The sequence below is a fragment of the Sitophilus oryzae genome, unplaced genomic scaffold (assembly GCF_002938485.1).
Source record: "Sitophilus oryzae breed Bouriz unplaced genomic scaffold, Soryzae_2.0 scaffold_803_pilon_pilon, whole genome shotgun sequence".
Taxonomy (NCBI): domain Eukaryota; kingdom Metazoa; phylum Arthropoda; class Insecta; order Coleoptera; family Curculionidae; genus Sitophilus; species Sitophilus oryzae.
The window spans coordinates 658473-680770 of record NW_022147421.1 but is presented as its reverse complement, the minus strand read 5'-3'; the positions used below and the strand labels follow the sequence as shown (position 1 = coordinate 680770).

Below are 22298 nucleotides of genomic sequence, written 5' to 3'. Positions count from 1 at the left end.
CAATTTGGAAAAGTATAAACGGAATTAACCATTTTAGAACAAGCAAAAATTTATACAGGGTGTTTCAAAACAAATGCGAAAAACTTTAGGGGGTGATTCCTTGTTCAAAATAAAGGGTAGTTTGCTTTATAAATATTGGGTCAAAAGTCAACCATTAGGGAGATATCGCGGTATAAAGATGGCGGAAAAATAATGTTTTTATTTTTTATCTTGAAAACGAAAAGAGATAGACTAATGAAATTTTATGGAAGCATTACTGTTATAAAAAACACTTTTCAGGTAATTTTTTACTTTTTAAAATGAGTGGAAGGGGTTGAAATAAACTACCCCTATCATTCTTGTTAACGAAATTTAAAGAAAAATCTTATCAAACACATGTAAATGCTTTAATTTGGATAGTTTAGTTTGTTTAGAAACGTTTTTACCTCTTGTGTTTTTTTGATAAAACTCACCGATTGGAAATTAAAAAATAAAATGTAAAGCATTACATGTCAGGACAAAAAACAATTTTAGATTAAGAATCTAGTGATAATAACGATAATAATAATCATCTAGATAATAACGTATTGCAGTAGAGTAATGTCAAATAAAATAATATTAGGAACATCCTAAAAAGTAACAGCGGCCGACTAGATTTTTTCCTAAAAAATTACAGCAGCCCACTAGATTCTTTATCAGAAAATGTTTTTTGTCCTGACATGTAATGCTTTACATTTTATTTTTTAATTTCAAATCAGTGAGTTTTATCAAAAAAATACAAGAGATAAAAAAGTTTCTAAACAAACTAAACTATCCAAATTAATTTTTTTGCATGTGTTTGATAAGATTTTTCTTTAAATTTCGTCAACAAGAATGATAGGGGTAGTTTATTTCAACCCCTTCCACTCATTTTAAAAAAGTGAAAAAATTACCAGAAAGTGTGTTTTCATAACAGTAATGCTTCCATAAAGTTTTATTAGTCTATCTCTTTTCGTTTTCAAGATAAAAAATAAAAACATTATTTTTCCGCCATCTTTGTACCGCAATATCTCCCTAATGGTTGACTTTTGACCCAACGTTTATGAAGCAAACTACCCTTTATTTTGAACAAGGAATCACCCTCTGAAGTTTTTCGCATTTGTTTTGAAACAACCTGTATATAAGAATGCATTTTTTTCAAAATGTCAATAATAAAAAAGTTTTTCCTCTTATAAAGACAATCCAGGGTCATACTGGAGATTATATTATATGTTTAGAATTAAGATCATAACAAGGCAAATAAAATAAAAAAATAACATACAGGGTGTCCCATTTAAAAAAAACATAAGGTTTGTAGACAATTTTCACATTTTCGGTAAGTTATAAGATAACACTGCAACATTTTAAAATTCGCCCTGTATTTCAGGATTGAAAATGGCTAGAATGAATCTGTGTGTAGCATCTTTAGTTTCATAAAAAAGTAGCAAGGTAATGTGAAGACCGCATTTTGGTACCCCTGCTCATAAACGAGAAACCCTGTACAACACGAAAATGTGACACTCTGTACAACCAAAACTAAACCCGGGAATTTCAAAATGTGAAAAATTGTATAGTATAAAACAAGTACGATCTACTAAGAACATAAGACTTTCTCGGTCAATATCTATAAAAATAGAGAGTTTTACGAATTTGACCATGTCATACTACTATGAAGGGATTTGTTAGAAGTGGGAAAGTAGGGGTTTATGAAAAATAATTCTTAGAGAAATATGGGTATTTTGCCACTGCATTGCAAGAAAATCTACAAAATAAAATAGTTATTTTTTGTAAACACTTCTGCGTTAAACCTAAACGGACACTGCTTAAAAAATAACTATTTTATTTTGTAGATTTTCTTGCAGTGCAGTGGCGAAATACCCATAAAGGATTTTTTTTGGAGAGATGAATCCGACACATTAGTATAGACATTTTTTAGAAATATTCATCTTAGACAAAAAATTGATTTAATAAAACTACTAATATTTTTCATTACGCTAGCAATATTTTACATTTAAATACTTACTTAAAAAATAAGACGCCATTCGTTGCTTTATGATACCTTTCCATAAATTTCTTTTCCTCTTACATACCACGTCCCACACAAATAACCGGTTATTTTCTCTCTTTACTTCCAGGCGCCCATCCTAATAATTCTTCCTTTATATGCATTTTAGCCGAAGCGCATCTTTGGAACTGGCCGAATTTCTTGAGCATACTAAAAAGTTTTCTACTTACTTCCAGACGGCTTTGGAAACGTCTTTCATCGTAATTTACGCCCAGTATTTTGTCTAAATTAACCTAATGTTCTGTAGGTGACCTCTTATGTTGTTTTATTGCATCTATCTGCCCCAAAGAGTTTGCTACCAATGGATTTTGTATTAAAAAATATGTAATCTGTAATCAGTTTTTCTACCAACTGTTTTATATTAGTTGATTGATTTTTTTATAATTCCTTACGAAACAATAAAATTAACTAATTTATTATTACATGTAATTATTCTTTAGCCTTTATGTAATAAGTTATTTTTACTTAAGTAGTTAAAAATACTTGTTTGTTAAAAACAAAAGGTTTTTGTTTTAACTGATCCTAGCCACAACACCCAAGAAACAACAAATAAAATTTATTATTACATTGAGATGACCCTCCTATTTAAAAATAGACATATTTATTTAAGGCTGTACTTAAACTGCCGTTAAACGGTAGCTTACTAAAATGCCGTTAATAGGTATGACGTCGTTGATGTGACGCACTTGACGGGCTTTATGAAATATAGGAATTTTATAAGAACTAACGCTATCCACCCTACCAAATAACCAACTTAACCAACGCAACTAACCTCGACACTGATATATAAAAATATAAAAAACAAATATAAAATAGTAAAAACCAACCAACCCCACCAAGTAACCAACTAACCAATGAATTAACACCCTCCAAATAACCACGCTAACCAACCCGTCAAATAACTAAACCAATCCAACCAAAAAGAGTGAAACCAATGCATAAGATCACGCTATAAGCAAAAAAAATATAAAAAAGTCTTGGTCGGCGTGAGATTTGAACCACGGACCATGCGCTCACGAAGCGATAGCCTCAGCCACGGAGTCACAGGTGCTCTTGCAAAATACTTATAGGCAGGCATTATTTTCCGCCGACGTGAACGACGTCACAATATCTATTAACGGCATTTTAGTAGGCTACCGTTTAACGGCTGTTTAAGTACATCATTTATTTAAATTCAAGACATTCAGTTTTAAGACACTCGTAAATAGAATTATTGATTTTTAAAAGATTATTCGCAAACTAGGGAGAGGGAAATCAGACGACGAAATAAACGAAGATAATAGTTGTTAAATAATAGCTTTTAGACTACCATTCGGGACACATTGATTAGCGATGGGAACTATCGAATGAATTAGACTATCGAATGGTTAATGAATGAATGATTTCGACTATCGAATGGTTTTATTCGAATAAAATCATTCATTCATTTGTATACTAAAGCATATGTGACAACCTCGCCGTGCGACTAAATGGTTATCGTTGAGCCGCGATTATCGAATGCTTTTGATAAATGAAATTTAGTATTCGTTTGATTTTTGTATGCGTCAGTGCATTATTAGTTCTTCCAAATTTTTATAACTTCGCCGTATAAATACTGTGCTATTTTTGCGTTTATTAAAATAGTTAAAATACTAAAATAATAGTTATTTTTTAATTTTATTTATTGACGATTGTGTGCATGTGCAGGTGGTCAAAATTTTTCTGAAAATTTGTGTGGTTTTCGGTAGTCCGATCTTTATTTAATTTTATATGGTATATGGTCTATTTTTTAATGGGAAATTTTGAGAAGTAGCAATTTTTAAGAGAGATGAGAGGAACTTACAATTAATTTTAAAAATACATATTTGTATTTTAGATGTTTTAATAATATGAATTAGTTAGAACTTAATAATCATATTTAAGTAATGTGGTTAAGTAAATGGTTATCGAACTCAAACTATGGGGTGAGAAAATTAAAATGAAAGTTTTACACGTGCCAATTTAAAAGAAAAGATTTTTGTATTTTGTTTATGCTAATTCTCTTACATGTAGTTTTTTATGAAGAAATATTTAATTTATTTTTAAAGTAAATGCCAGTAAAAAGTAAATATAATTTTAAATAGTAATATAAAGCACCTAATATAAATAATTTTGATTTCTAATTTTTTATTTATATTTTCCTTCCATTACACTGCATGCTTAGAAAATTAATAAATGTTTATATTTCATGATTTTAAAATTTGTTGTTAATATAACAAATTAGTTCTGTAATTATTATTATTTAATAAACCAACGTTGCCACACACAAAAAATTTAGAGACTATATTATTTTTAAATAGGATCTAATATAAATAATTTTGACATCTAATTTGTTGTTTATATTTTGCTACTACTTGAAAAAAAATATTTATATTAAATGATTTTAAATTTTGTTGTTAATAGGTATAACAAATTATTACTGTTATTATTATTTATTAAACCAGTCTTTGCTTAAAAACATTAAAAATAATTTTCCTACATCCAAAATAACAAGTATTATTGCAGTGTAACAACAGAATATTAATAAAAAAATGAAGAATATATAGACATACTATCCCTAACTAACTAAAGCCAAACAATAATATTCTTTGCTAATATCAACAAATACCAAAATATGGCAACAGCGCCCTTCATAATGTATTTTCTGTGTAAATACTAGCACCTCAATAAAAAAAATAATGTGTCCTTATCTATAACTGACTCCGCAAAAAATCAAAGATGCCGGCTTCTTTCATAGCATTGCCACCGACCGCTGTCGGGCTTCTCGGAAAGAAACCTACGTCGCCGGGCGACAACTAAAATTCAGTTAATATTTTATTATAATCGATCCTGACGAATAAATGAATTTCATAAATGAATGAATTTTATAAATGAATGGTTTTTGCTGCCGAATTACTAGAATACAATATTTCAAGGCAGATGATGGGATCTATTCGATAATTTTTATTCGAATAGTTTTCAACGAATGTTTTCTTACTAACTATCAAATTATTCGAATGAATTGCAACTATCGAATGTTTCGATAGTATTCATTCGATACTTCCCACCACTAATTGAGGTTATTTTGGTTAGCAAGTTTTGTGACAAAGAATGTTATTAAAGGTAAAGTAATGTTTTCTCATTATTTAACTAGCGTTAACTAAAACATACGCTTATTTGTCTGTTGTAATATTCTGTGTTAAAGATTTTCCTTATTTATTTCATCTGAGAATTCTATGATATAACATGTGTATGTATTTAATTGGATCGATTTAGCCTGTGGATAATTGCAGTTTAAAAGTAATCTACATACAATCGTTTACTGCCCATTTGTGTCGATGTTGGTGGTTCAATGTGAGAATGAAGGCCTTGTTGAATGTACGGAATGTACTAACACTTTTCGACCGTGAATGGGCGAATATCTAGCTCACATCAGAGCAAACAAAATCAATAAATAGAATAACTCTTAAAATAATTATATAATTATATAATACAATAATAATATATAATTATATAATATAACTTATAATCTAAGGATATTTGCACCGAACCGATTTTTTTTTCTTTCTAACTTTAGCTTCTAGTTCTGCAACTAGGGCATTAGTTTCTACGGGTGGGGACCCTAAACTAACAAAAACCTCTTATGTTTAAAATGTAATAAATGTGGCATATTTTGAATGTATGAAACTACCAACTTTGGTATGAGTACAGCTTTTGTATTATTATTATTTCTCTTTTATTAAAGTTAAGAACTGCATAGTTGAATTCTTTGGAATAATGACCAAGATTTTTTATTTCTCTGACATGTTCTTTTACTTGTGAATTCCAGGCAGAGTACGGAATTTCTTTCATTTCATAATAAAATAAGTAGGGCTATTTACAAATGTAGCGTTTCATTTACATAATCTATTCTTCTCAAATTTCCCTAAATATTGTTTCTGTCGGGCGCATCTGAAGTAAACCATAATAAAAATATGTTTAATACAACGTAGGTTCCTTTACTTCATTTAAATTGTTTGTTATACGGTTGGAAAATACTACCTCTTCAACTTTGTTGAACGACCCTGGGTTTTTATATTAAAACATTATTGTTAAAATGAGTTATTTTATAATAATGAAAATAAATGGCATTTGTTGTCATTATTTTTGGCGGACACTTACATATGGTTTTTTATTCTGTTTCTTTCACGATTCAAGTTTCAACATTGGGATCATTTCAATATTGAGATAAGATGTCAGTTAAATTGAGGTTATATATCAAAGTATAGTGCAATCTGATGCTGATGAAAATGTCACCTTCAAAGTTTAAAAACTCCGAATACTTCCGAAAGTTTTTGGAATAAAACGAATATTCTACATACAATTAGATTTTACATTCTCATTGCTACTTTTTTGTTCTAAAAGATGGTGTTATCAGATTTTCACATCGATGTTTGCATTTCCATCATGAATTTTCTTTTTTTAAATACACATCTAGATTTTTGTAACTGAGAATAACTAAGTTAAATAATAATACGTTTTTAAAACACTGGTTTTGGAACTTTAGAAGCTTTTAAGTAGCTCTTAAAATCTATAGTAAGATATCCAGTGGCGTATTAAAAAAAAGAAAGTTGATGTGAACTTTACATATTACAGGACTTATATAAAGTGTTTTAACTGATTCATATCTTTTTTTTCAGATTTTTCATTATCCGTTAATGTCCATTTCGAGAACAAAGATGGTGGATTTTTTCTCAAACAACAACCTAGACAACACTACGCCGGATCCTCCAGCAATCCATTGGTGGGCCTGGATCCGTTGGTACCGCTGCCAGGTGGACCAGGTGGTAGTTCCGGAGGAACGCCTCTTTCGATAGACCGGTTTACTGTGCTACAGAGTAGTCAGCCGATCTCTGTGAGGGCTACTTATGGACCGTTCAGTACAAAACAAACTGTACCTGCCAGATATGTGGTACCGGATCCAATGCCTGTGAATACTTCTGGTAAGTACGGTTGCATATCTTCTTTGGTTATAAATTTAAAAGCTTAATCAAAATATATTATAACAATGGAGTGTGTCGTCAATAAAGTTCTCTGACTGGGTTTGCATAAGAAGTTTGTAGAAGATTAGGTACACAACATCTAGATTGAAGATGAATCCTGATGATAGATAACTCAATATCACTGTGGGGCGATCTTGTCAACGACACATCAATTGCATGACTATACGGCTTTTACAACCAAGACTATTGCCACTGCTTTTTTGGCTGCAACATAATCAAGTTTTTTTTTAAACAACTTGGAAATAGTTTTAAACGGCGCCGACGCACAGTGCTTCGAACATATGGCTCTAGAGGACAAAAATCCAAAACTTCTCTTTTATTGTAGGCAATTTATTCAAACTAGGTTTATTTGACAAAAATGATGAGTACTCTCATTGTACTAAATGATGATGTTCTTAGTCCCACGTTTATGAAAAAAAAATCTTATAAATAATAAAAATGTTGGAGCTGTGTTCCATCTAAGCAAATAATAATTTATAGTATGAAAACGGTGTAAGTATTAAATAAATCCTTGTGATAAAAAAGAATTGAAATAACATTAGAACATGATTCCTACAATATAAGCCTAATATAAGATAAAAATATTTTTCTTTAATGAAAAAGAAACATTAATGTTATATTTAATTTTAAAAAAATTTAAGATACTATAAATTTACTTTAGGACAACAAAATGCATAGATCGTAGCTACTCTGATTCAGAAGAATCACTGCTGACAGAATCTTCCAAATTTATAGTATCCAAATCACAGGTAGATGAAGTATCCTCACATATAAGATATTTCTGTACATCATTTTCTAATATGTTACTTTTTCGCGTTGTTACTGTTCTTTTTGTTGGTATGAGGGGTTCGGATGTTAATAGTTACCTTTTTAATAGACCATATCCATATATTATTTGGGTATGAGGTTTTATAATAAATTGAAAGATGGAAACTTTTTTTATGCGACGTTTCGCTCCAACATAGTGGACTTTTTCAGGCACAAGTGGTGTCTCATTTGACTGGAAGGTTCATCAATATCTAGTAGAGAACACATTTTTTGAAATACAAATAATGTTGAGTTCTTGTCCTTATGATCAAGCCAAGTATTAACCAGATCGGCATTGCTTATCAATTTTACTCCATCTGAAAAGTATTATAAAATAAAGTTCGTCGCAAGCAGACGCAGGTGAACTATACAAAAATTAAAAGTGTATGATTATGACAACAAAAATATTCAATAAATACGATATGTTTTGATATGTTTTTTTTATATGCCTTTTTGAAAGCGTAAAATTTTTATACCCATTTAAGAATCATCTTAAAAAATAAATAAAATCTAAACAATCACGAACTTGTTTAGAAATAAATTTAAAGTACATACCTTGTGTTTAACAATATCCATAGTGGCTTTCAATTAAGTACGTACCGTTTAACTCCATAATATTGTTACGTTTTTCGTCGGTTCCGTGTGGATAGAAAGTCACAATTTATTTAAACACTATTTATTTAACACTAATTAACAAAACTAATAACGATAAACGACTTATAGAACTATTTACAAACGATTTATAACTAAGAATTTATTTTGAATTTTAGCGCGTCGACTGTATATTTATAACTGCCCCCTGTAGGCCACGGCCGCCGGCTTTTATACCGGCAGGTAAAGAACTCTAGAATTGTCCATAGATCGTTAGGTGCGTAGAGAAGGTTTTCGAATGTTCTCGTATGTACTCGTCCATTCCAGTGGGACTCGATTCTTCTCGAACGAATGAATCATTGCGGTGTCTATGCGATGTTAAGGTCATCCGAGGGCGGGCCATATTGTGAGGTTAGGTCGAGTCCACACCGGCCCGCAACACTGCCCCCTTCTTAGGTACATGCTCGTCCCGAGATGTATACGGTGAATGAAGGTATTTGCAAAGCTGGCCCCTGGTACATTGCGAAGTCTGGTAGAAATAGCAGTCTACAGTTTTCTCTCCCGATCTCAGCTTTGGGTTGTAGCAGCAAACGAGGATCTCGATTCCCGTAAATCTGAACAAGACTTCAATCATGTTCCGGATTGTACGCCAACTCAAACCATCGAGTCCACACGCCAGCTTCGGAATGGCTAATCGTGCAATGTTGTTGTTTAGCAGGGCTTCTCTCAGTTCAATCAGGGTCTTCCATAGATTGAGATAAGTCGGCTTACTCGGGGACCATTCCTTGGTGACCAGGTAGAAGATGTGCCTTGCTTGACCATGTGCATTGTCGGTTAGCCTCAAGACGCTTCCAACCTCTGGATCCTGTCGGCGTAGTTCTCCGACACGCCCAAACTTCTCATTGAACGTCGCAGCGATTCCTCTGGACATCCGCAAATCTCGAGCCACACAATGAGCGAGCGAATAATCAGGAGGCACGGAAAAGAGGTCTCGTTGATCTTCTTTGGTTACACCATAGCGAGCCTTCTCACTGCTGTTGTATCGGGCCATGAAATCGTCAAAGGACATCTCCGAATCAGGGGGATCAAAGCTGCAGGTTCTCACGGTCCCAGCACGATCTTCTATTTCGCCTTGGTAGGGGCTCAAACGGTTGAAATGGACTACCCTCGGTTTTCCTTTTGGCAATTTTCTGATACGGTATACGACGTCATTAATTCTATCCATGACTTCGTATGGCCCTTCCCACGAGGATTGTAGCTTCGGAGATAACCCACGACGTCTCTGCGGGTTATATAGCCACACCAACTTCCCTGGTTGGTATCCTCCATGCTCAGCTTGAATGTCGTAGTGTTCCTTCATTCGGTCACTAGCACTTTGAATATTTAGGCGGACTCTCTGATGAATGTCGTCCATCCTTTGACGTAGTGTGTGGACATAATCTTCTCCGGCGACTTCTTCTCCCGGTCGGCAACCAAATTTCAGATCACAGGGTAGGCGCACTTCCCGTCCCATAACGATGCTGGCTGGAGTTTGCCCTGTAGATTCTTGGACGGATGAACGGTAGGCCAACAGGAACAGGTGAAGAAATTTGTCCCAGTCTCTTTGGTGGTCAGAGACTACTTTGGCCAGATAACGGTTGATAGTTCTGTTCATGCGTTCAACCATCCCATCGGATTGTGGATGTAGAGCAGTCGTCCTGGTCTTGCGGATGTTCAGGACTTCACAGACGCCTTGGAACAGATTGGACTCAAAGTTTCTTCCCTGATCTGAATGAAGCTCCATGGGAACACCAAACCTGCAGATCCATTCTTTAACAAGGGCATCAGCAATCGTGGACGCTTCTTGATTTGGCAACGCGTAGGCCTCGACCCATTTGCTGAAGTAATCCATTACTACCACAATGTATTTGTTGCCATCGTTCGTCTCCGGGAAAGGACCAGCCACGTCGATCGCTATTCGTTCGAAGGGACTACCAACATTGTACTGGCGCATAGGGGCTTTACCACGCTTTTGTGGCCCATTAATGGCTGCGCAAATGTCACATTTCTTACACCAGGCCCTCACATCTTCTTTGCAGTTCACCCAGTAGAACCGTTCACGCAGCTTGCCAAGTGTCTTGGTAACACCAAGATGTCTCCGCTGGTTCCATTGTGAACTTCCTCCAAGACTTCTGGGACCCTCTTCTTTGGAATGACGATCTGCCTTCTCTCTTCTTGTCCCTCCGGTCTCTCGATCACACGGCGAAGTAGTCCGTTATCTATTACCAAGGAATTCCACTGGGCCCAGTACGACTTTACGTTCGGCGAATATCTGCAAACTTCTTCCCACGTTGGTCTTTGGCCTGTGTTTTTCCAGTTAATTACTAAACCTAATTCTGGGTCACTGGTTTGGTCATTTGCAAGATCTTCGGGTTGCCAACTATCATTAACCACAGTTGTTCTTAGGAGTTTCACTTCTTTCTCTTCTGCTCGGGAACAATGCTTACAGTCCTTAGCGCAAGGTCTTCTGGAAAGTGCGTCGGCATTTCGATGGATTGCCCCAGCTCGATGTTCTGTGTCGAAGTCAAATTCTTGTAATCGTTCAATCCATCTAGCTACCTGCCCTTCAGGATTCTTAAACTGCAACAGCCATTTCAAAGCAGCATGGTCTGTTCTTAACAAGAACTTTCTTCCATAGAGATACTTGTAGAAGTGTTCCACTGCTTTAACTACTGCTAGTAATTCTCGTCTGGTTACACAGTAGTTCCTTTCCGGTTTTGACAAGGTCTTACTAAAATAACCAATGACTTTTTCTTGACCATCCTGGATCTGAGACAGAACAGCGCCTAGCAACATTGCTAGCGTCGGTATCCAATATAAAGTTTCCGTTGCCAAGAGGGTAGCTAAGTATGGGCGCACTAGTCAGGGCCTTCTTCAATTTTCGGAATGCCTCGTCAGAATCTGAGTCCCAAGAGAAACGCCTCTCGCCTTCGGTAAGTCTGGTCAATGGTTTTGCGATGGTGGCAAAACCCTGTACATAGCGGCGATAGTATGTGCATAGTCCCAAAAAGCTTCGTAGTTCATGTTTATCTTTAGGTATCGGCCACTCTTCCACTGTCTTGGTCTTCTGTGGATCTACCGCAACTCCTTGGGAGGAGACTACATGGCCCAAGTAGTGTACCTTTTCTTGACACAGATGACATTTCTTGGGGCTAAGTTTCAAACCAGAGCTCCCTAGTCGCTTGAAAACTTCTTCCAAATTCTTCAGATGATCGTCAAAGGATTTCCCAACCACTATGATGTCATCCAGGTACACTAAACAGGTAGTCCAGGATAGTCCCTTTAACACAGACTCCATTAGTCTCTCAAAGGTAGCTGGCGCGTTGCACAATCCAAAAGGCATGACGGTAAATTGCCACAGTCCGGAGCCCACCGAGAACGCTGTCTTCTCTCTGTCTTTCGGCGCCATGTCGACTTGCCAATATCCACTCTTCAGATCTAACGTAGAGAATATCGTTGACCCCGCCAATGTGTCTAGAGTATCGTCTATCCTCGGCAGGGGATAGCTATCCTTCTTGGTAACATTATTGAGCTGCCGATAATCAACACAGAACCTGGTGGTACCGTCTTTCTTCTTTACTAGTACTACCGGCGATGTCCACGGGCTGTTAGATGGTTCGATGACACCCTCTTCTTTCATTTCTCGAAGGATTTTGTCAGCTTCTTCACGTTTGGCGAGCGGAAGTCTTCTCGGATTTTGTTTGATTGGTCGTGCATCTCCGGTGTCAATTTTATGTTGTACTAAATTGGTACGACCTCTATCTCCTGCTTCTCCTTTATCAAACACGTCTTGATACTTGATTATTAGGTTTCTCAATTTTCTACTATTTTCGGGAGATAATCCTTTAACGTTTACTAACTCCTTCACCATTTTGTCCGGAATTTTTGAAGTCGAAACTTTGGAGGCTTCCACGCTTCGAATGACTGAGGAGCCGAACAACAGTACCCTAAAAGGGTTCCCTTCTTCAAGGATACAGAATAATAATTTGTGTTCATTACTCTCGCCGGTACAGTTTTCTTCGCTCGTAGCAGGGCTTTTCCAACAGCGATCCCCCGTCCTATTTCGCTGTCATGGTTCCTTGGCTCCAACAGAATAATACTCCCATTATTCATTTTATCTTCCAGGCAACCATCCAAAAATATCTCACAGCGCTCAGGGATCGAAACATCTTCTGCTACCACCACGCGAAGCGTCTCCTCACATTTTCGATGTAGAACCACTTCTTCTTCATTTATTTTCAAAATTCCCTGTTTGAAGTTTAGTTCAAAACCTCTAGTGGCCATGATGTCCATTCCGAGAATAAGTTCATCTTCGATATCTGCTACTACCACTGGATGTTCAAAACTGGTGCTCCCAATAACAAAATTAAGGTTTACTTCTCCATGGACAGCAGCAGAGCCCCCCGTAGCAGTACGTAGTCGCCATTGTGTTGTTTTAACCTTCTTCGATGTTTTAAGAATGTCCGGTCTGATAATAGTTTTCGTCGCTCCTGTATCCAACAGCATAGTCCGGAACTCTCCATCAACAAAACCATCCACAAACATGCTGTTGAATTTGTGTTGTAGCGAGGCGACTCGAGCAGTTTTCGTTGGGGCATGTTGGGTACAGGTCGACGTGTGCCCCTTCATTTCGACCCTTAGTAGTTTTCCGACCTCGACGAAGCCGGTTCTTCGTTCTTCTCCTTACAACGGCTTCGCACGTGTCCTACCTGTCCGCAGTTCCAGCAATGAATCAGTCCCTTCTTGCCCATGTACTGGTCCATTACTTTCCGAACAATCCCTTCCACGGATTCGTCGGAACATTCGTCGATGGCCCGTACTCTTCCTAAAGACCGAGAACTTTGTTTCGCGGCCTCGAATTCTAGGGCACGTGCTAAGCATCCACCAAGTGCGTTGGGTGGGCTAGGAGAAGTGCTTGTCTTGTCTCGTTATCACGTAAGCCGTCGGAGAATGCCTGTACTGCCAACCGCTCCATAACATTCTCTGGCGTAGCAGGGTACGCAAGGCGAACGAGGCGGGCTACGTCGGCTTCAAACTCCTGCAGAGACTCATTTGACTTTTGAATGCGATTTTTTAGCTGGGAATGATAGACATGTTCCAAATGAGCTTGGCCGTACCTCATTTCTAAATGTCGTACCAATTGCTGATAATCTCCCTGTTCCGATGGTGACAATGTCTGCAGAATATCAGTCGCATCTCCTCGCAGTGCGACAGTCAAAGCGGTAGCCTTTTCAGCGATTGTCCATCCGTTCGCTCTCGCAGCGGCCTCAAACTGGCAAAAATAATTGGCCCAAGCGGTTTTCCGTCAAACTGTGGAGGCTTAATAACTGACTTTGAGATATACTTATTTTCGACTAGTTTCGGTGCCTCCGATGTTTCTTGACATTTTGGTGAATTGGCCTTTTCTATTTCTTGTTTTAAAATTTCGATTTTTTTATTTACATCGTCCTCAATTTGTGTTATTTTGTCTTGTAGTTCCGTAGAATTCTCTATAATTTCTGTTATCTTTTCTTCTAAATTAATTATTTTATTATTAAAGCTGGCCTGTATGTCTTTAGAATTTTCTGCGATCTTATCTTCTAAAATATTAATTTTATCACTGATTTTCTCTTCTAAATTAACTTCCAAGTCAATTATTTTACTATTGAAATTGTCGTTTAAATTGTCTTGCAATTCCGGGAACTTTTCGTAATTTTATCTTCTAATTTTTGTAAGGACGAGTCAAGGTCACCTTCGAACTCAAAGCAAAATGTGTCCGGATCCTCGCCTTCCTCCCTCAAAACGTCTCTCAGTCTGGTTTGCAAAATGCTTTTCTTTCCATCTGTCTCGCACTCTCTCTCTTCCAATATGGATTTCAGTTCGGACACTTTCAAGTCTTTCAACAATTTCTTCGGAGCCATTGTTAGTCTTTTTATTTTTCTAGTCTATCACACACGCCACACTTGACACCAATTGTTACGTTTTTCGTCGGTTCCGTGTGGATAGAAAGTCACAATTTATTTAAACACTATTTATTTAACACTAATTAACAAAACTAATAACGATAAACGACTTATAGAACTATTTACAAACGATTTATAACTAAGAATTTATTTTGAATTTTAGCGCGTCGACTGTATATTTATAACTGCCCCCTGTAGTCACGGCCGCCGGCTTTTATACCGGCAGGTAAAGAACTCTAGAATTGTCCATAGATCGTTAGGTGCGTAGAGAAGGTTTTCGAATGTTCTCGTATGTACTCGTCCATTCCAGTGGGACTCGATTCTTCTCGAACGAATGAATCATTGCGGTGTCTATGCGATGTTAAGGTCATCCGAGGGCGGGCCATATTGTGAGGTTAGGTCGAGTCCACACCGGCCCGCAACAATATATAGAACTACTGTGAATGTTATTATTTTCACTGATAAGATAATGATCGCAAAATTTATTTTTAGTGAAAATATTTGCTAACGAAAAACGCTGTTTATGAAAAATAATATACAGGATGGTTGAACATTGCTATAAGTATAAAATTACATATCCAGATATTAGTAAATTTTAACTTATTTTTCGATTTTTGTCCATGGGACGAAGCACTGTGCGACGCGACGCAGAAAAGAGAAAGGGGGCGGAAAAAATTAAATAAAATGACAAAGGGGTATAATATCGACGTATACAGGGTTTTTAAAAAACATGTGCCATCCCTCGTGGGGAGATTCCTCACGTAAAAATAAGAATTATTCTTCATATCAACATAGGTCCGATTCTGATTTCTTTTGTAGCTACAGGGTGTTAAAGTCTTAATAATTTTTCGATTTATTATAATTCTTTTTCCAAGTACTTTTAGTGATTCGAATGTAATTGAGAGGATAAAAGTTACTATAAGTGCTACATATTTTAGTGCTAAAAGTGTCGATAAATTTATCAGGGACGTGCATATGGGTTATCACAGGAATATTTTTCAAGAAAAACATGTGCGCCACTGAATTTTTTTCTTTTTATATCAGAATTGTGTAGGCCGTTTAATGCCAATTAAAAGTTATCTCTCGATATTTTGTCGAATTCGGTCTTCTTTATGAGATAAACACACTTGTATTAATCACAATTAATAAAATTAAAATTAAAATAAAATGCATACATTATATGTATATTTTATCTAATTTATTATTGAATATTATTACTATTAATTATTATTACTATTATTCAAACCTACAGCAATTTCAAATAAAAAATAATCGTATTGAAGATAATTACAAAAACCCTAATTTTAAAAATTTGTAACATCCTGTAATTCTAAAATTATGCATTTTCCATATCCATGTTTATTTTTTCATATTTTTAGTACTTATTTAAAACTCTCGCAAGTTAATGACATTAATTTGTTTTAAAGGTTGCTTATTAAAGACTTATTAGATCTAAGCAAATTAATAAAATTGCTTTTATCACATCAAGGAGGCCGAAATTGACAAAATATCAAGAGAAAACTTTTAATCGGCATTAAGCTGCTTACACTATTTCACTTATAAGAAACATATTTTTTCTTTGTCGTTTTTCAAATAAGTCTAAAATAACCGAGATACTTTACTTTTAAATTTAAAAAATCATATTTTATGCTTTAATTTTGAGAACCACTGGATCTTTTCTGGATTTCTACCAACCAAACCAAATTTACTACCTAATGTTGCTATATTATCAAGATATTATGTTTTTTAACTAAAAATTAATAAAATGCATATAATATTTTCAAAAACTGCAATTTTCAATTTTTTTTACGAAAAAACCGCATAGGCCGTGTTTCTGTCCAATTGTACTACCCTAAAATATTTGCACTTACTTAAGACTCACCCTGTATAATGTTAAATCGGAGGATTTCTGTTAAAAATATCGCGCTGTTTGTTTTTCTAACATTGTATCTATGTCACATTCAAATGATTTCTGTGAAAGAATGTTCGCATAATGAATAAGAATAATAATAAATCGTCTTTATGTTCTAAAAGAGATAGTTAAATAGTTGATGTAGTTAGTTTAATGAGTTATTTTATATGAGCAAAATCAAGGAATTTGTTGATTATATACCTATACTATTAATAAGTTTTTTTTAGCAAAATAAGGAATAGGAATTTTTTCTAATCCTTCTCACAAATTTAAACCAGTAACTTCATGAAAAAAATTGTATAATATGTAATGCTAATATTATATAATAAGAATGAACCCTGATAAATATATTAATGCAAAATTCTGTTTTTTCTGTTTTTAGATGATGATTTTTTAAAATTTTTAATAATATATTTATATTAGAAAGGGATAATATTCCCCCTTCCTTTTGCGAAACGTTTCTGTGATCGGCATTATACTGTGTGCTTAGTCTTACGCCCTTAATCTTACGCCCATAATTGTGTTAATCCGCCCTTAATTTCTATTGCAAGCTCAGTCAAGAACAGTCTCTAAATAGTATAGACCGAGTAGACAGTATTAGTGTTTCTAATATTATATATTATTTGATAGGACCAGCAATAGACTTACAAGATCAGGCTACTCACCACCTAGATATGTCTGCACATGTTGTCAGAAGTGAAATTCCTAGAGACTCTCCAGTTCTCAGAGTGCTGTTTCATACAGGAACAGATCCAGGGGGTAGACGACAAATTCTTCTAGCTAGACATCACCAAAGAGTTTGCATCGGTACATATATTATTATTTTTTTTAATGACCTCCTCTAACAGTCTTATTTATCAGTTCTGCATGCCACCATGGGTACAAAACCACCTCTTCACGCTGCTTGCAGCCCTAACGGAGAAGATGGCGTATGTTTAGCTCAAGTCACTATCCCTTCATCATGGTGGCCTCCTTTACCATTGCCTGAGAAAGATGGAAGACCAGGAAAACTTACAAAAACACCGCCTAAATTGGTTCAGGTAAGGAAAATAATATTACTTTTTTAATACACCGTCTAAAATAAATTGACACTTATGGATTTTGTTGTTAATTTCTTGGATTTTTTTCTTCTGCAAGTCTCTGCATCTCCAGAAACTGATAATAAACTATTCAAAATATCAATATACAGGGTCCGGCAATAGGGCGTCGGGCATCTGTAGCTCCTAGAATAAAAAACTTGGAAGTTTTGTTTAAGTGCAAATCTAAAGTATGTACGAGGATGTATTGTATTTCAGGAAAATATTTTAACTTCAATTCAATTCAATTCAATTCAAAATGTCTTTATTGGGTATATAAACAATTGTATACAAATTAAAATAATGACGATGGCGACGTTCACATTTGTGCTCTTCCACGCAACCATCCAAAAAAAATATGTAAGAAAAGAGTAGTAAAATGAATAATTAAGTTATTACAGAAATATGATTAAAGACCTACATTATTCAATAATTAATTACAAAATATATATATAAAAAATTCACAGATTTTGCAACATGCGCAACCATCATAGGCGTATTGAAAATACCAGACACAAATGTCGGCGGTGGTCAGCAATCACCTGTTTTTTACATTTTATATTAACTTGTGACGTCATTTGGAAGAGCTCAATAGAAATATAAAAGAACTAAAGCTTGTTTGGAAAGCAATTTGACATTCGTGAAGTCAGCACTCCGGCAACGTATCGCTAATTGCCATTCGCAAATATATTCCAGATACGTATAGCGATATTGTATTTTGATATTTGATTTTTATCGTGATGGCATTTTATAAAAGTGAAGAATTTAGTAAGAAAAATATTAATGATGGAGATGAACGTGTACGGATTCATGAATGGTCACGATCACGGTCACGACACTATAGAAATGTGAGGTATGTATTTTATGTCTATATATACATAGAATTAATGGAATTAATTTGCAATAGCACCTCGAACCCACAATTTCATTATGGAGCCAGATAAAACCAATCAGAATGAGGATTATGTTACCGTAAAGCCCGAATATTGGTTAAACGTAGGGTTACCACGTAGGAGCCTCGAAATATGCAAAAAGGTCACTTTAGGTTAAGTTTAGATTAGGCCTATATTTTTATTAATGCAAAACCAACTAAAACCTAATTCTAATCTAACCTAAACTCACTCCCTCTTTTGCATATTTCGGGCTATTACTGGGTATTTCTAGGTTTAACCAATATTCAAATCTTTGACGGTGTAAATTTATGGACGGTCCATAAATTTAAATTCGCCGTACAAAAAATAAGTAATAGTTACTGTAGATAAAAATAAATTAAAATATAGTTCCACGATAACTTAGTTTGCAGCTTCTTTTCATCATACCTAGTAAAAACCCGTCGCAACCACTACCCATAGTATGTATACCTATGTATTTTTAAACATCATTATGAGATTTAAGTTATAGGTGCCCATAATATGAGTAGCGGTATTGACGGTTTTTTGTTATGATGAAAATGTTGTGTGATATGAAAAAGCAACAAAATATATTATCGATTGCAGCAACTATACCTAGTTTATATTCAGTATGTCCAATTAATATAGAACATTATAGCTATGCATGATTTTAAAAATTTGCTACAATTATATTTTGATAGTTGAGTTTTTGAAATTATTTGTTAGTTTCTTAAACAAAACAGACCCATAATAATTCAAATCTTTATCATCCATGACTTCCAAGAATTATAAAGTAAACTCACGTCAAAAATTTTTAAAATTATTGCGTGCCTTAAATGTTTGCAAACAACAAAAATATTTCTTTGATTACCTGCAATTAATATATTTGGTCCAATTTATCAGTTCTGCATCATATCCGAAATTTAGATTGTGTGTGACACAACGAAGAGTCAACGTGCAACGTGAACGACGAGAAAATGGCAAGTAAAAAAAATTGTAAAGTCTTAATTACTAATTACACAGTCGTTCTCTTGAGTTCTCCTGCCTAAAATCTATATTGCCTTCCCTAAGATTTTAAATATAAATGATTGACACTCATACAAGTTTACCACAATTTAAACTTAAGATAATTATTTAATTATTAAATCCATAATTATATTAAAATATAACACTTACGAAGTTACTAAATATATTAACTATTTCTACTTAATCATTTGATAATTCTGATAAAAACACGCTTGATTATTTATTTTAGAAATCATACGGGCTATAATCATTAATATGACTATATTAACAATACTTTAATCAAAATTTATTTGAAGGAATGCTACTGTATTACAATAATAATTGTAAAACAAGTGTGTAATAATAACTCGGAATAATTATTAAAAACTGCTCATCTTGTTATAGATGTCGGAGTCTTGTCTCTATTATTTTATTAGCCGTTTAGCTATAGTTTGATTTCAGATAATGCAGATTTTAATGTGCCATTTGTGTTTTTTTATTGGAATTATTATTTTTAGCATATTTGGTATACTCTATGAAGTTATTTTTAGTGCTCCTGTCCATTTTTCAATTATTAAAGTGCCTTTAGATACAATTAAAATTAATTAATTGGTGTATAGTATTTGTATTATGGGTTTGTTTATTTTTTATGAAATGATTTTTTTTCCTATTAAAATAAACATAGCTTACTAAATCACTAGCTAGCCATTTTTAAATACAGGATGTTAATTAAGTATCTGGCCAAACTTCAGGAGGTGATTCTTTGAGTGTTTTAAGGTAAAAGTTCATATAAACATGTGTCCGGAAATGTATTATTTTAAAGATACAGGGGTGTCAAGGTGTTTTCTAATAGACCTTTTTTATTAATATCTCAAAGATCCGTTAGCCGATTTTGTTGAAATTTCGCCGTGTTGTCAAATTTAATAAGTTAGCACTAATTAAATGATAATTATTATTTACAACAATATTTAAACGATAAAAACTTATCCCAATAAATATTTGGCACCGCCTTGAATTCATTTGTTTTACGTTGGCGGTGGAAACCATGCAAGCTTTTTCTTTGTCCTAAGTTGTTATATAAAAAAATAATTAACATATAAAAAATATAGGTCCTAATAGCCTAAATTTTATCAAAATATATCAGCAGATCCGATGAGACCCGAATTATTATATGTTTTGGAACTTAATGATTTAATTAATTATTCCCTTTAATGCATCGATTGTGCGCATTATCCTACGCGCCAAGAAAAAATATTGCATTAGTTTAAATTTATTATTTATGTTATTCCGCTCTTTCACGTATAATTTGCCCCCTGCTTCTCATACGGAAAGAGTTAGATTAAAATAGCCCAACTGTACTTAACAACCCATGCCTTGACGCATATTCTTTTTTTAAAATATCGGCTTTCAGAGACTAAACATCCATATCCATAAAATAGTTGGCCCACACTAATAAGACCTCATTTCGGCCCTTGGACGGCCTTGCTCTATTCAGTTATCGACTTACGTGTTGACAAGTTGATTAGGCAGGTTAATGAACTCCATGTCGCCTCTAGCATGTCGTTTTTTCAAAGATGGGTCCCATATAAACGCGGCCAGAAGTATTTTCAATACTAAAAATAAGGTAATATGAAAGAAGTGAGAAAAAAATTGAACATAAGTTTAAATATTAGTCTTTCAACACACGCTGTTCACTCTCTTTTTAAAAGACTGAATGCCAGAAGGGTGTCCGATATCGTTGGAAATATCATTGTAAACTCGGACCGCATTATATGAAAATGAACGCTGGAACAAATCTGAGACATGCCTAGGAACACTGTACAACGCGCCTGATCTAGTAGGATAGTTATGCGTTTCGTTTCGCTTAGACAATTTCTCAAATAGTTAAATTGGTGTTTGGGATTCATTAATTCTAAAAACCATACAGGCCATATGCACAATAAATCTATCGTCCAAATTAAGCCAGTGAGACTCACTAAAGCAGTCCGATATGTGATCAAATTTCCGTAGGTTATAAGAGTATTTAGAGTATCTTACACAAGCGTTCTGTAATTTTTGTAATGAATGTCGATCAACTAGACGCAGAGCAGGCCAATAAACTACGTCACAATATGAAATAATTGAAAGAATTAGAGAGTCGCATAAACGGAGTTTAATTAGTGTGCTAAGAATGTCTCTGTATTTATAAAGTAATTTAAATTTCATATATGCATTTTTTAATATATGTTTAACATGTGTTGAAAATCTTAAGTCAGTATCGAAATATAACCCCAAATTGCGGCAGCTGTTCGTAAAATTAAGGATACGGTTGTTCAAAACAAGAGAGAACTGATTATTAGTTTGAAGTAAATAGTTGTTTTACCGAACAGCAAGACTTCAGTTTTAGACTCGTTCAGAGTGAGATAATGGGCTTTAAACTTCGATAGGATGTGTGAGTGGATGGTGATGATTTTTTTTAAATGGAACGCCCTGTATATTATTGCATTTTAGCCTCCTTTCAGATCACTTTACATAATCCTAAGATATGAGTAAATATTTTTCGATAGTTTCAGAGATGTTAAAAAAAAATATATTTTTCAACCTTCATTAACAACATTATTATAAATACAAAATCTGTCCTGAAATCAAAACTATATTAAGTATTTACTTTAGATGATCTATTCTTACTTTGCTATAAATATCGTAATCTTAAATCATACAGGTCATTATACAGGATGTACAAAATTCTACGCCAAACTTTCTAAAATATAAAATAATTTTTCTTTGTTTTTTTTAATGGAAGGTATATTATTTTTTTATTACATGGAGAATTAAAAAATGAACATTTTTTGTATTTAAAGTATTTCAAAATTGTTAATAATTTCGCAGATACACGCAGTATTATTTCGTATGGCTCTCTCAACGGTAAAATACGAGAGAAAAATTATTGGGTGGC

The 22298-nt window shown here is 34.3% G+C and overlaps 1 protein-coding gene across 2 annotated transcripts in view; it reads left to right on the top strand.

The window, feature by feature from the left end:
• The first annotated feature begins 6744 nt into the window (after nt 1-6744).
• Nucleotides 6745-22298, top strand: part of LOC115888618 (transmembrane protein 132E) — a 229337-nt gene continuing 213783 nt past the window's right edge. Inside the window, exons 1-3 of one of the 2 annotated variants that reach the window (XM_030908382.1) lie at nt 6745-7041; nt 17023-17199; nt 17254-17432. In XM_030908382.1, coding sequence (XP_030764242.1) covers nt 7023-7041; nt 17023-17199; nt 17254-17432 — 375 coding nt within the window. In that variant the 5' untranslated portion in view covers nt 6745-7022. The remainder of the gene's footprint in view (nt 7042-17022; nt 17200-17253; nt 17433-22298) is intronic. The other variant, XM_030908381.1, reaches the window with a different exon arrangement.